Raw genomic sequence first — 15,361 nt, 5'->3', positions numbered from 1 at the left:
TCTTCAAAGTAATGGCTTTTAAATTCAAACACATTGAGCTGGGGTGCAGTGGCACATGAGTTTAATCCCAGCACTTGGAGGCAAGAGCAGGTGGATCTCTGTGAGTTCGAGGCCAGCCTGGTCTACAGAATGAGTTCCAAGACAGTCAGAGCTCCACAGAGAAATTGTTTCGAAAAACCAAAAAAGAAAAAAAAAATTACAGATTTTTAATGTGATATAATTTATTTCATCGATTCAGACTGCTTTAACCCAGTTGGCTCAAACTTAAGCAGTCTTCACCACATAAACAATGACTTATTTATTTTATTGAAAATACAAAGAAAAAAAATCACTAAATTTAAACCATTCCACATCCCCTTACACTCACACCTTGAATTTATTTAGCACATTACCATCCACATGCATAAAGGCTTTACAGTGACAGTCCCAGTGTGAATACTAGTTTTCACTGTGCTTATTTTACTTAGCATAGACACATCATACTTCTACAGTCTTCCAAATAGTTATTCTCATGGCAGTATGCACCATTATTTCATTAGCACGTTTTCTTTAACATATAGATTTTCTCCATATTGTTACTACTATTTATAGTGCAGACATAAACATTCTCATGCATTTACAATTTTTTCATCATTCTTTAGTTTAAAAATAATGGGAGCTCATGGGGCAAAGGATATAGTCACTTAAAATTTTTAAAGTTATTTCTACTTTGTGTGTGCGCACACACACATGTGGCACACATAGCACACGTGGAGGAAGTCAGAGGACAGCTTTTGAGAGTCTATGCTCTCCTTCCACAGTGGGTTCTGAGGACCAGCTGTGGGTCTCAGGCCTGTGAAGTAAGCACACTTACCCACTGAATCATCTCATTAGCCCATATGGTCACTTTATGACTCTTTATAAAAAACTACTGTATAGCAACTCCAAAAAGTTGTATCTATTTAAAATGCTATCTGACGTGAGTATTAAATAGTCTTCTTAAAAGTTTTTTTTTAATCAGAAGTAGTTTTATTTAAAGTAAAAAACAAGTATTCTCTCTTAAAAACAAAACAATAAAAGCAACCTAGCGTGGAGTAGATAGTCTCACGCTTATTCATGTTTGAATGAATCAGTTGCCTCCCACCCCCTTCTTAAGTTATGGCACATTTGGGAAGTGCCTGCAGGCACACAGAACAAGGGTTTATCTGGCTCATAGGCCACCCAGGTCTCATCTGGCTTCAAAGATTGAGGGGTTCTTGATCTAGCTAGATCTTTGTCTCAAAGTGCCAGTGTCCGTGGGTCAGGAAGCTCTAGTCACAGGTGGGTCCAGAGAGTAAAGTCACAAAGTCTGGTTATGGCAGTGCCAGCAAATGAAGACAAGTGCATCATCACTGCTCTACATGCCCGGCTGTGGAATTCAACTTTATGCGCAGGCATCTAACTATAAAGAGGATTTGTCAACATGCTTAAGCCTGACACCTAAACTAGCAATTTACACCCAAGCTAAAAATTAAACACAGTTCTTAGCATCAGCAAATATTTGACCGTTTTCTCTGATTTTTTTAGACTTGCAATTCTTTTAAATTGAGTTGTAAACTCTTTGAACAATCATTTGTACAGTGTTTAGTATCGCTCTGATAGTAAATAAAGAATACTAGCAATAAATTATATACACCACAAAGGAAAAAGACAGTGAGTAGATCCACATTCTGAGCAATTCTAAAGGGAAACATTTGAAAGTGTTGGTTTTCTAGAGGTAGAGACGGTTCCCTCTTTACATTTCAAATTCCTGCCAGCTAGCGACCTATAATATACACAGGTACATCATAGACTCTTAAAGACAGGTTCTCATTGTAGTCTTGACTGGCCCAGAACTTGCTATGTAGACCAGGCTGGCCTTGATGTCCTTGAACTCACAAAGATCCACCTGCCTCTGCCTCCAAGGGCTGGGATTAAAGGCGTGCACCACCACTGCCTGGCTGTATTATAGGCTCTTAACAGACATTTCACCACATAGAATGAGTGATTTTGACTTTTACCCAGTGTTGATGCTACCAGGAAGAAAAGATTCACTACAAAGATATTTCACCTTTACCAAGTGTCAAATACTCCAGAGACTCTAGGAGGGGTTAGCTCTCTTAATTGAATTGTATACATACATACATAACATTTTTCTTATGTTATTCCCATTAATCACTGGGCCTGGGAATCGTGCAAGGTTAGAATTAAAAATCTCCAGTGCCCTAGCATGTGCTGAACCACAATAACGAGCCACCCCAAACTCTGCATTCTTTTTACTATGCCCCAAGTGATGACCTGGTTCGTCCTGTGGATTCAGTCAGACATTATACACACAGACGCATCCATGAGACCGCATCGCACTCGGGAGATTGCCCACTATTTCCCACTTATTGAGATCTGGGTCGTATTTCTCAATACTCTGGAGATACGTCCCCTTTGAGTAGGAGTACCCTCCGGTGACATAGATGCACCCATTCATGATGACGGCCCCGCACTCCATCCTCCTCTCCATCATGGGCGCTGTCTCTCTCCACTCGTTTTGTTCCGGGTCATAGCACTCTGTGATTGTAGTCTGTCCACCAACTAAGTAGAGCTTGTTTTCAAACGGAACTGAGCACAATCCATATTCTTTGAAGAAGGAAAAAAAGGAAAGAGCAAAAATTTTAGTTCTGATAACAAAGGGGCTATCGTACTTTGGGTACAATAGCTCCGTAACTGAGAACACAAAAACAGAGACACGGTGACATTCTGTTTCTGTCATACTCCTGCAGTACACTGAGTCTTAAAATCCAATCCCTGCCATCTGGCTCAGCTGGCCTGATCCTGCTGCTCGGCCATTAGCCCTCAGGGGAGTAATCATCATTAATGGTAATCCTAAACTGGCTCTGCATGATGACAAGGAGTAGCCCACCCCTCCTGCCACCATCTTTCTGGGAGCTGTCTAACATATGGAGCTCTTCACTGACACTCATCTTGACACCTATCAACTTTCCAGATGATGGCAGCAGAGTCCTCCTCCTGGCACATTATACTAACTACATAACTGGTGTAGGCCTCCCAAGGTTTCAGCAACCTTGCGGCTAAGGACGGACCACCTGGTGTGTCAGCTACTACACTTGCTTCAGAGGATGGCCTGGCTAGCTTCTCTCACTTTGCCAGTCTAGTCAGGGACACAAGTGGAAAAAGCATATATCCAAGTTACTGAGGCCTATGGCTATCATACTCAGCCACCATGAAAGGTGTCCCCCAGCAGAAGGTTGCTGTGGGCATCAGGGCCCTGTGGTTGGGAGTCTCCTCCAGAAGGGGCCTACCTCACCTAGACGGTCATAGTGTTTTAATTTTGCTTCTCTCCTTCTGCTGGCTCTTCTAAGTGCCACCATATGAAGCAGGCCAGGGGCAAGAAAAACAACACACCAAGTCCTTTGGTCTGGGATGTGACCAGAATTGGAAGCGTCATCGTGAGATGAAAAACATAAGCCTCATCTAACCAGGACAGCTACTCCCTGGCTTCCGTCACTGCTGCCAGGAGGGAATACTGTCCTGTTGCCAGACCTTACCACTTTTTTTTAAAGGCTCCAAACCATGATTTTTGTTTGAAATCTTCTGAATTTTAAATTTTGGTAATGAGCCAATTCAAAAATAGTTTAAGCACTGTGGCAGCCAAATAGGGCATAGTGTGCAAGGTGCTAATTAGTATCTTTAAAAAAATATCTCATCAGGAAAAGCTTAATATAAATGAAAACTTCACAGCTACAATTGGATGTTTCTATTGGTTTATACTGTACTTTTTTAGACTGTTTTTCAATTTTGTGTGCCTTCTAACACTAGGCTTAAGTAACATTGCCTTTTAGACTCTTTTTCAAGTAGCTAATAAACAATATGCAACGCATTGACTTTGTGGGACACTTTATTTTTTAATTAATTTTTATATTTGTCTCAATTGTAAGTGTCTGCATGTATGTACATATGTGGACCTTGTGCATGGCTGGTGCCCACAGAGACCAGAACTGGACTTATGAGCCACCATGTGGGTAATGGATACTAAACCTAGGTCCTCTGCAAGGGCAGCAACACTCTTAACCTTTGAACTATCTCTCTAGTCCTAGGACACTTATTTTTTTGTTTTGTTTTGTTTTGTTTTTTGGAGCTGAGGATTGAACCCTAGGCCTTGTGTTTGCTAGGCAAGCACTCTACCACTGAGCTAAATCCCCAACCCCAAAACAATCTTTTTGTGACTTTTTTTTGTTTTGATTGTTTGTTTGTTTTTCGAGACAAGGTTCCTCTGTGTAGCTTTGTGCCTTTCCTAGAACTCACTCTGTAGCCCAGGCTGGCCTCAAACTCACAGAGATCCACCTGGCTCTAGGACACTTATTTTTAAAGTGATACCCCTGTGTAATGCATATTAAATGTATTAATGTACATAACTTTTCTAATTGTTTTGTTGTTGTTTATTCTATTAGTTTTTTTTCTAAGTCTTGGGGTTTGTTTTGTTTTGTTTCAAGACAGGGTTTCTTTTTGTGGCTCTGACTGTCTTGGAACTCACTCTGTAGCCCAGGCTGGTCTCAAACTCAGAGAGTCACCAGCTTCTGCCTCCTAAAGGCTGGGATTACAGGCGTAGGCCACCACCACCCGTCATTTTTTTCTAAATTGTAAATCTGATTTTTCATGTATTGCATTTTGTTGGAAAGATAAGTCAGACCACAAAATAAGCAGATTAATATGGGACTTGGGTTTTAGCATGGTGTTCAAGCTAAGGTAACAGTGGAGAGCATGGGCCCAGCCAGGCTACCTGGCTTAACCCTCATTTCTAACAAACGTTCTAGATGGCTGACTTTGAGTAATGTACTTAATGTCACCACTTCAACCACCTGTTAAACCAGTTAACAACAGTACCTCTCCAGCTCACAGGATTACTGTAAGGTTTAAAGATGGCAATGTGGCTCAGCAGGTTAAATGCTTCCCATGTACGGTGGTTTGAGAGAAAATGGCCCCCAAAGGGAGTGGCACTATCAGGAGGTGTGGCCCTGTTGGAGAAAGTGTGTCACTGTGGGGGTGGGCTTTGAGGTCTCTTGCTCAAGCTTCCCTCAGTGTGACAGTCAGTAGACTTCCTGTTGCCTGTAAGATGTAGCACTCTCAGCTCCAGAACCACATCTGCCTGCACACCGCCATGTTCCCCACCATGATGATGATAATGGATTGAACCTCTGAAACTGTAAGCCATCACCCCAATTAAATGTTTTCCTTATAACAGTTGCCATGGTCATGGTGTCTCTTCACAGCAATAAAAACATAAGACACCATGCATGAGGACCAGAGTTTAGAACGCAAATCCCTAACCCTAACCCTGTAGAGGACAGGGAGAAGGGCATTCCCCAGCGTAAGCTAGACTAATTCAAATAGTGAGCTTTGGGTTCACTGGGAGACTCTACCTCAATACATAAGGTGGATAGCAATCAAGGAGATCTATCTCAGGCCTTCACATGTAATGTTTAGTGTGCTTGTACACAGTGTGGACACCCATATCCCCACAATGAGCATGCACACCACACACAAACACACCAAATAAATAAATATATAGTGCTGTGGTTTGAATATGGGTAGTGTCCCCCGAAGGACTATAAATAAATACTTAGTCCCCAGGACATTTATATTAGTAGGTGTTATGGGTTATAAAAAGTTGGGGCAGGGCTGGAGAGGTGGCTCAGAGGTTAAGAGCACTGGCTGTTCTTCCAGAGGTCCTGAGTTCAATTCCCAGCAACCACATGGTGGCTCTCAACCATCTATAATGAGATCCAGTGCCCTCTTCTGGCATGCAGGCAGAACACTGTGTACATAATAAATAAATCTTAAAATAAAATAAAATAGAAGGGGGAAAAAAAGTTGGGGCATCATGGGAGGTCCCTGAAGAGTACTGTTTGACTCTGGCCAGTCCTTTCTGAGGTAACTACCTGTTTTAACACATGCTTCTGACATCACCATTGCCTGCTCTCATCAGAGACCAGATGACCAGGGACCACAAAAGTGGCACCCAGTCTTGGAAAAGAACCTCACACTGTGAGCTAAATAAACCCTTTCTAAGTTGGTTGCCTCAGGCATTTCATTGCAATACTGTAAGATTGACAAATATAAGCAGGTTAATACATGTAAAATTATTGGAACAGTGTGCCTGGCCAATACTGAGTAAACATTAGCTATCACTCAGAATGACCCACTATTCTTACTTTCCATTATAACCTCATTGGTCGTAACAGAAAGTGACCGGAGTATTATCTAGACTAGACAATATGTCTGGACCACTAAGACCAATGTCTACACAATCTACGTTTTCGGAGCCAGGGCAACCTGCAGCTGAAGTGTCCTCTCACCAGCACCAGATGCAGGGTGAGAGGAGACAGGTGCCCTGGGTAGAAGCAGCCTCATGGGCTGACAGCAAGAAAGGCTGCTCCACTTGGCAGAAGCTGCCCACTCAGTGGTCACATTGCAGATGAGGGACTCAAGACTGGCAGAATGTGGATCCCAGGCCATCGCTTTCAAAATGGGACTTTGGGAAAGTTACTCATCTTTTCTAAATTACCCACCCTCCATTTCCAAACATGTAAATCAATGATAAACAATAACCTATGGACAGAATTTCAGTGAGAATTTAAGATAATGTGAAGTGCTTAGTCAATCCCTAACCTACATAGTGTGCACTCAATGGTGTCAGCTATGGCTGCTGTCAGTCACAAATATCTCAAGCTTGCAGATTTTAATCTCCCTCTCCAGTGACCCACTGAAAGCCTGATGCTCTGAAAAAAAAATGTTTCAAAATAGTAAGGGGACATGATATAAATTCATCCAAATGCAAACTCTTAAACATATGGCATACCTGTAACAGTCTAAAATATTTCATCTTTCACAGTGGAGCTGAACCCAGGGCCTAACCCATGCTAACCACATGCTCTTATCACTGCACTTTACTCCTAAGCCCCTGTAATAGGTTAAGAATAAAAGACAGCAAAAAAGGGGCCAAGGAACTAGCTCATTTGATAAAGTGCTTGACATACAAGCATGAGGACCTGAGTTCAGACCTCTAGCATTCATATAAAATGCTGGGCTCAACAACGTATGCCTAAAATCCCAGCAATGGAAATGTAGAGACAGGATAACATTAGGGGCTTGCCGGACAGCCAGTCTAACCAAATAGGTAAGCTCCAGGTTCAGAGAGAGACCCTGTCTCAAAAAATAAGGTGGTGATGCCATCTTCTAGCACCCCCCCCCCCCCCACACACACACATCACTGAAGCAAGCGTTGCTTTGATAGACAACACTTTCCTTTATGACTGTCAAGGTAACACACAGGGCTCTGCATATCTAGGAACAGGTGTTTAATAGTCCTAGAGTGAACATGCTTCTAAAGGGGAAGAAACACTTGCCCAACTTTCATCTCTATGCACTGCCCCGACTATCCTAAAGACAACAGTTGTCTACTTGAAGAAAACGGACTCTCATTACCTGGGTGTGGGCTGGCAGTGATAAGGCTCCATTCATTGATGTCTGAATTGTAACTCTGCACCTTGTCATAGGTGCAGCTGCCTCTGTAGCCACAGTGGCCGCCAATGACATAGATGACTTCATGAAGGACACAGGCAGTAGCATTTCCCACACCTGGATGTCAAGTGAAATCACATCTTAGATTGTTCATGCTTTTCTGAAATGAATACCAATCTGTTATTGGTTCTGTTGTTATGGATGGTAAATGCAAAGCACTGTGTTAGGTGCTGAGGGGTAAAAGTGAAAAATGAAGGCTTGTCTTGCTCTTTTAGGAGTACAAATAATTAGAACACTTATAGTAAGGGGAAAATACGAGAGAGAGAGAGAGAGAGAGAGAGAGAGAGAGAGAGAGAGAGAGAAGAAAGATGCTAACATTATTGGTCAGATCAAAGAGATATTGCTTTTGCCTGGAAAAAAATCACAGCAGGGGTGACATGACTTGCCCTGGGCCTGGTGGTCAGGACTCTGGCAAACAGAGGAAGCGAAGCTGCTCTATGCAGAGGAAAGCCCCACAGAGGCTTATTAGGCAACGTCAAGTAGGCTAGCACAATGGGAGTCAGCATAGGAGAATTAAGGACGGAATGTAAGCTGAAGCTAGATGCCTGGCTTTGTTCAGCAGGACATTTCAGGTTTATAAACAGAGGCAGGAACGGACTAAAAAGGAAAGAGACGACTCAGAAGGATGTAAGTACGACTCACATAGGGCTTATCAAGGGCCAGCCAGACTTAGAAGGTGCCTTGGGTGTGAAGGGAAGGGCAGAGGTGAGAGATGGGTCAAACAGATAGGCTTCCACGATAAGACAAACCAGGCTGATTCTGAAGTCCTGAACTTGGAAGACTGGGAGACTCTGGTGCCACGGAAAAGTGAGGAGGAGGAAACAGGTTCAGCCGGGTAAGAAGGGAGGCTCACTTTAGTTGAAAACATGCAGTTTTAAGTCTTTCTGCCAACTTTGATTAACACTGTTATGTACCTGGTGCAGTTGAATCTCCTTGCTGATCTCTACTTCTAAGTAAAAGGGGTTTTACAAGCAAGGTCATTATGATGAAAAAGAAAGACCTGGGGGACCCAAAGAAGCGAAAGGCTTATTTCTCCTCCATACATCACATCCCTAGATGCCCTCCCCCAAAGGAAATGAAACTGAAATTTGACTCTACTCAAATGATGTTTATCTTACTAGAAAAGGTGTCTCTTCACTTCGGACTGCAAGTAAAATCAACTGAGAAAACCTAACATTATTCTTTCTACTGGAAAACGGGAAGCTAACATGTTGGTCTAAGCCCACCCATCCGAACAGTACAAATCAGGACTGCACAACCTGGAGCCAGGCACTACCCTTCCCCTCCCCTGGGCTAGCTAGCTAGAAAAAAAGTTCTCAAATGAAAATAATACACCTCTTCCCTTGCCTATGGCTTCACACTCACAATCCCAGCATCTGGGAGGCTGAGGCTGGAAGACTAGGGGTTTGTGGACAGCCTTGGCTTCCATAGCAAGACACTGTCTCAAAAAACAAACAAAAGAGCAAATCTCTGTGATTTCAAAAGCCAAGGGGCATCTGGGGAAGGATGACGGAGTAAGGAGGCCTACGCAAAAGCGTAGGGCTTTCTTTCCCAGTAGCTACACAGGGCTAGTGCCCCACCCCACCCCCTACCCCAGCAAGCACTGTTTCAAATATAACTTCAAATTTTCAGTAGAGCAACAAATTTCCATACTCAACGATGTATTATCTATAAAATCTTTGAAGCTGTTATCCCCGAGAAATACTAAACAATAATGTACTTGAATCTGGCTGGTTTCTTCTGCAGGAGAGGAGTCAGAACATTCAGGATCAGCCTCTCAATCAGTAAGCCCTAGGTACACCCAGGCAAAGCCAAAACCTAGACAGCAACACGCTGTTACCTTCTCCCACCCACACAGGTAGCTGCTTGTGAAAAGCAGGCCCAATACTGAGGCTTCCTGAGTGTCACACTCTGCTCCAAGTGGTCTATAAGCACATGGGTCTTTAGTTTTCTCAAGACCTGCAGCTAGCTAATGCCACCCTCCCTGTCAGACAGATGGCAAAACTGGGCAGAGGGGCTGCTGAATCGCCCAAATTCAGCATAGAAAAGTCAGAGCTGGGACCCAGGCAGCTTAGCTACAGAAGCAGTGTGTGATCACAAGACCATCTGCCTCTAAGCTTCCGGCTTGTCATCCAAGGATCACATCAGGTCAGTTTCTAGTCCAGGTCACATTCCCACACCCTCGCTGTGTTAAAAAAGAAACAGAAAGCCCTGGGAAGAAACATTTGGGACAAAATGACACCAGTTTGTTAAGAATCTACCAGCTGGTTATTTGTTTAGTTTTTAAGAACTTTTACCCCCACCCCCCCCCCCCCCACCCCCAGCCGGAGGGAAGAAGAGCAAGGCTAAATAATCTCACCAAATACAGTGTTTATCAGGCAGACACTGGGATTCAGTGTGCTTGGCCCTGTGGGCCACAGGAAGTAAGGCAACTTCATCTCTGCCCTTTCTTTATTTGGAGAAAGCCTGCATCACAAAAGCACAGGCTGTGTGTCTCTAGTTCTCGGGAGAATGTACAGTGTTACATTCTGAAGTTTTAGTGAGAGACCTCATAGAGATGATCATTATATTCTAAGAGGGAAAAGCTGGATGTTAAAAAGTAGATTGATGTCAGGTGTGGTGGTGCATGCCTTTAATCCCAGCACTTGGGAAGCAGGGGCAGGTGGATCTCTGAATTTGAGGCCAGCTTGATGTATATAGCAAGTTCCAGGCCAGCCATGGCTCATACTGAGACCCTGTCTCAAAAAATAAAATAAAACAACAAAAACAAAGCAGAACTGAAAAACATTTTAAGAGCAATATAGTGGGTAGCTGTTCTACCTATGACCTTGAAGTACCTGCCCCTGTGGCATGGCCGCTGGGGACCCATAAGACCTGTGATGCATGTACAAAGCAGCCCTCTCTTCACCTCCTTGTGGTATTGGATGTTGAGATCTTGGACAAGGCAAATCAGCATGGGACATAGCTCAGCTTTCCCAGACCCTACAATAAATCTCCTATGGTAGTGAGTTAACCCCCAAATAAATTCCTTTGTTCATTAAATAGACTCCATGGATTTCCCCCATTATCTGGCACCCAACATGGGGCCCGAACCTACAACCCTGAGATTAAGCGTCTCATGCTTTACCGACCAAGCTAGATGGGCTTTAAAAAACAAAACCATGAATTAACAAAACCAAGCTGGATATAAATTAAGACTTGAAGTAAGATCTAGAAGGATGATGTAAGGAGGGAGAGTGAATTATACTATTTCCTTCACATAAATTGCCTTTTGTTCTAACCTGAACAGCATCGTTTTTAAAAACAGTAAAATGCTTTACTCCATTTAATTAAAAAAAAATTTTTTTTAAGATGGAGTCTTACATAGCTCAGACTGGCCTTGAACTCCATATGCGGCCGAGAATGAACCAGAACTTCTGATTGTCTTGTCTCTTTTTCCTGAGTGATTGATCATGGGCATGAGCTACAGGCCCAGTTTATATGATGCTGAGGATGAAACCCAGGCTTAGTGTGTGGAAGGCATGCACTCTACTGATGAGTTTTTTTTGTGCAGCTTTCTTTAAGTCCAGACAAGCTGGAGATTGTTTTTACCCGGACAATGCTGGGCCAAATTACTTGTAAAAGCTACTGTAGTTCCTCAAGAATATCTCGGTGTGATACGTTCTTCCTAAAATTACCTCAAAGAGAGAAGATCGCGGCCGAACCTCAAGCATGTAAAACACTGGGCAGGTGAAGCTGCACTTACCTTTGATCATGTTTGCAATAGGAAGCCACTTCTCTCTCAGTGGGTCGTAGAACTCGGCCTCGTCTGCCGGAGCCCCTTTTCTGTAACCACCCAGAGCATAGACACAGCCCCCCAAGGTGACTGCACAGTGGTAATACCTGGCATTGAGCATTGGCAAGCCCTCTGTCCACTCGTCACCCTCACTGTTATAGATCCACACTGTGTCAAGAGCGTCTATGTTATCTGTCCTGTACCCTCCGGTTACATAAATGTTGGGCCCTAAGCAGGTAACACCATAACTCTCCCTGGTATAATCAGGTATTTCTGCTCCCTGAATCCAAACATTTGTCAAAGGATCCCATATGTGGACCTCTGATAAAGGATGCCAGTAATAGCCTCCGATGATATACATGGTGGCTGTGGACCTCTGGGAAATCTCTTTATGCATAGGATTCAAGGCATTGTATATCAGAGAGCGTATCTTATTTTCAGTTAGTAGACAGCTTCTTTGAAGGCCTAATGCTGTCTTTAAGTACACTGGGTCTATATCTATGTTGATATAGCTTAGTAGGTTGCACAGGCATTCAATTCGATTCTCTACATCATGAGCTGTCCACTTAATGACGGGTTCTATGACAGCTTCTTCCTTCCAGACATTGAGGTTCTTCCTGGACAAGATAAAGAGAAACTTGTCAAGGCTGATTTCCAGAAACTCTTCTTGTTGCCATACTTCCTTAAACCTTGAGCACAGAATTCTCCGAGACTCCTTCTCTAGTTCTGAACACACATGAAACTCTGCAAAGGAGTGCATCCCGATGCAGTTATCAATATCCAGGTGCCTGACCAAAAACTGCTCACAGGCCTTCTTCACTGAGAGAAACTGCAGCAGATCGGCTGCTTCCAGAAGGCTTTGTACATTTCTTTTAGTTATTTCAATTTGGGAAGTATATGCATAATTTACAAGGCCTTCCAAAATATCATGGTGGATGCCAAACAGTTTTATTTTACTTTTAAATTTTTCTTTCATGTCAGCCGTGAACATTGCCTTAAAATAATTGCTGCAGGCAGCTAAAACAACTCGGTGGCAATGGAAGATTATGCCTGAAGGGCACTGAAGGGTAATATCAGTAAATAATCCATCCAAATAAAATGTTCTGAATGCATCCAGAAAATCCGCTGGATGCGATGAATCCTTGAAAAGATAAATGTAATCTTCTTGTCCTTTTAGAGCCATGGCTGCAATAAATATACAAAGAAAAAGGAAAGAAAAACGTTTTCAGTTTTGAATAGTACCTCTAATTAATGTTCAATATCCCAATTATCAGACATTTATGGCATCGGGCATATTCCAAAACTAGACTGAATTCAGCCTCCCAAACAGCATATGCAAAATGTGCTGAACTATTTATACGATGGTCTATTTAAATTCAGGATAGCTTGGAGCCCTAAATGAGGCCCCAGGATTTTTCGGTTGTCCATTTGCTAAGAGATCCTGGCTTACCACCCCCAGTCACCCAGTATCTGCAATCTGTCCCAGTCCTGAGAGTTCCTGAGAGTTCACACGCAGCCAAGTGTCCGAGGGGGTCACCCCGCCGCAGCTCGGGCCCCAATGCAGCGGTTTTGTTGTGGTTGTTGTTGTTTATATATATATATATCTCGGTTTCAAATCCCACCCAGAAGCCACCAAGATGGAGAGACTCTGGGAACAGGGATCCCTGCGCCCTGCCGCTTGCTGACAGCAGAAGAGCGGCCCTGGCCCGAACTAGGCTCTCCAGCCCGCGCTAGCGCCTGGGCCCGGCCCGCGTTCCCGCCGGGAGGGCGCCCCGCCCCGGGGCCCGGCGCGAAGGTTCGACTCCGGGGCTTCGCGCGCCACGGTTGGCCGGTGCCCGCGGCCTCTGCCAGGCCGGCAGCGCAGGTGTGGACGGCCTCCCGGTGCCCACGCGCCCGCCCTCCCACCCGGCTCGCACCGCACGGCCATTGTCTGCGCCCCGGGGCGCGCGGGCCGGGGGCGGCGCGGCCTCGTCCCCCCGCGCGGCCCGCTCGCCCCTCCGGCCGGCCTCGGGCTGCTGGGCTCCGACCTACCTCGCCGGCGACTCGCGGCGCGGACCCGGGCTAGCGGCAGGCGTGGGCGGGGGCGCCTCCCGACCCTCTGACCATCTTGGGAAGCGCGCGGCGGGGCGCGGCGGAGGCCGCCTGCTGGTGCAGCTCCAGCCCACCAGCCGCTCCCGCTTCGGTGGCCCGCGGCTCCCCGCCTCCGCCCGCAGCCCCCCGCAGTCCCCGCGCCCGCCGCAGCGCCGGCTCCCGCGGCAGGTGGGCCGCGTCCACGGGTCAGCCCTGCTCGGCTGGCGCGCTCACGCCCGTCGCACCGCCTGCTCCTGGATAAAGTCCGGGTCCCCAGTTAACGCCGCCGGAGGGGAGTGTGCACCCGTACCTTCTCTCTCGCTGGAGACCTCCTGCCAGCCCAGGCCCGAGGGGTGCCGGTAGAGAGAGAAAGAGAGAGTGCCCAGAGAAGGCGGCGAAACTAAGGTCTCGGATTAGGGCTGCCTTCAAATGCCACAAGTAGCCGCTTTCCCACAAACTCCATGCTGCCTCCAGCAGAGCGCGCAGGAAGGAGCCTCGGGGCTGCTTAGCACACCAGGAGTTAACCTGGAAGGTTCCAGGAAAAGTCGGGGTAGCCTCGGTCGAGGCTGAGACCAGGCACTAAGATTCAAGTTACTGTGTTAGAACACAAGCAGCTGCCAGGGGCAACCTCCAGCCTTCTGGTGATGTCCGTTGTGGCACACCAGAAAGCCCACTTTCTTATTGCAACAAAAGCTAAGTATCACGTGGTTTGATCAGCGAGATTTTGAATAACTTAGGGGCACCTCATAAAGCTGGGGACTGGTAATCAGGTTTGACGGCTGCCACGGAGCTTTCTGGAAGGTCGGGGTGAACTAAGAGAACTGAGAGAATAGAGGACCAAGGTGGCTCTTCGAGTACTGTCAGAATGAAAGAGTATACAGACACATAATGGCCATACCTTACATGATGGGACAGAACTCTGAAACACGTAGGGAGCGCAGAAAAGCCAACCACAACCTCTGCTGAAATTGCACCAGAACAACCGGAAGCCAACTTCTGTTTCTACCCCACTTCCACTCCTGGATCAACCCGGGAAATATAAATATGTCAAGACAGATCACACTCATTTGTCGCCCACCCCCGGCTTTCCCAGCCAACACCCTCGAATCAGATTTCTAGGGGCGCAGAGGTGGAGGCTGCCACTGCCCCGCCTCCTTGCTTCTTCCTCTTCTTTTTCTTCTATTTTTATACACCCGTCTTATGTCCCTCCCTGCCTGCTTTGAGCCTCTGGGAAGGACAAGCGATGGTGATTGGCTCTCTTGGCAAGCAAGCGCTGAACAAACACATGCTTGTTCTCCTTTCGAGTGGTTTTAGTTTGATTCCACATCCTAGTGTTGGTGCCGGGGGCTGATTGTGTAGAACCTCACGACCTCTACCCCAGATTTCTGAAATCTTCATTCTGTTCTAGAGCACCACGTGATTTTTAGAAAAAAAAAGAAAAAAGAAAAAAAAAGAGAAAGGTTTAACATCCCAGAGTCTGGTCAACGATTTAATAACACAACAAGAAAGCAAAGGGGAAAAAAGAAAAGAAAGAAAGAAAAAAGAAAGCAAAGGAGACTTTGATTGGGGGCCTAAAGTTCACTCTGTTGCTTGGCTAACATGCAGCCTCGAGCAAGCTACTAAACCACGAACAAGTGCGCGCGCACACACACACACACACACACACACACACACACACAGGTGGGAATTTTCTTTTTTTTTTTAAACAGGGTTTCTCTGTGTAAAAACCACTGCCCTGGAACTTGCTCTGTAGAACAGGCTAGCCTCAAACTCTGCCTCTGTCTCCCGAGTGCTGGGACTAACTAAAGGCATGTACCACCACCACCTGGCTGAGAAATAGTTTTTAAAATTTTAATCGTGTGTGTGTGTGTGTGTGTGTGTGTGTGTGTGTGTGTGTGCCTGTATGTACATCCCATGTGTGCAGAA

The 15,361-nt window shown here is 45.5% G+C and overlaps 1 protein-coding gene across 3 annotated transcripts; it reads right to left on the bottom strand.

Annotated features, from left to right (window-relative positions):
- Positions 1 to 1,913: 1,913 nt before the first annotated feature.
- Positions 1,914 to 14,559, bottom strand: LOC118582386 (kelch-like protein 23). Of its 3 annotated transcripts, none has more exons than XM_036185233.1 (4): positions 14,334 to 14,559; positions 11,336 to 12,550; positions 7,495 to 7,647; positions 1,914 to 2,628 (listed from the first exon to the last, which is right to left on the bottom strand). In XM_036185233.1, exons 2-4 carry the CDS (start codon positions 12,546 to 12,548, stop codon positions 2,318 to 2,320), a joined length of 1,677 nt encoding a protein of 558 aa, XP_036041126.1. In that variant the 5' UTR covers positions 12,549 to 12,550; positions 14,334 to 14,559; the 3' UTR covers positions 1,914 to 2,317. The 3 variants fall into 3 exon arrangements, with proteins under 3 accessions (XP_036041126.1, XP_036041125.1, XP_036041124.1); XM_036185232.1 differs by lacking the exon at positions 14,334 to 14,559 and adding an exon at positions 13,746 to 14,080; XM_036185231.1 differs by lacking the exon at positions 14,334 to 14,559 and adding an exon at positions 13,397 to 13,697.
- Positions 14,560 to 15,361: the final 802 nt, after the last annotated feature.

Source organism: Onychomys torridus, chromosome 4 (genome assembly GCF_903995425.1).
Source record: "Onychomys torridus chromosome 4, mOncTor1.1, whole genome shotgun sequence".
Classification (NCBI taxonomy): Eukaryota; Metazoa; Chordata; class Mammalia; order Rodentia; family Cricetidae; genus Onychomys; species Onychomys torridus.
The sequence above is the reverse complement of the archived record's forward strand: the minus strand, read 5'-3'. Positions and strand labels throughout refer to the sequence as shown.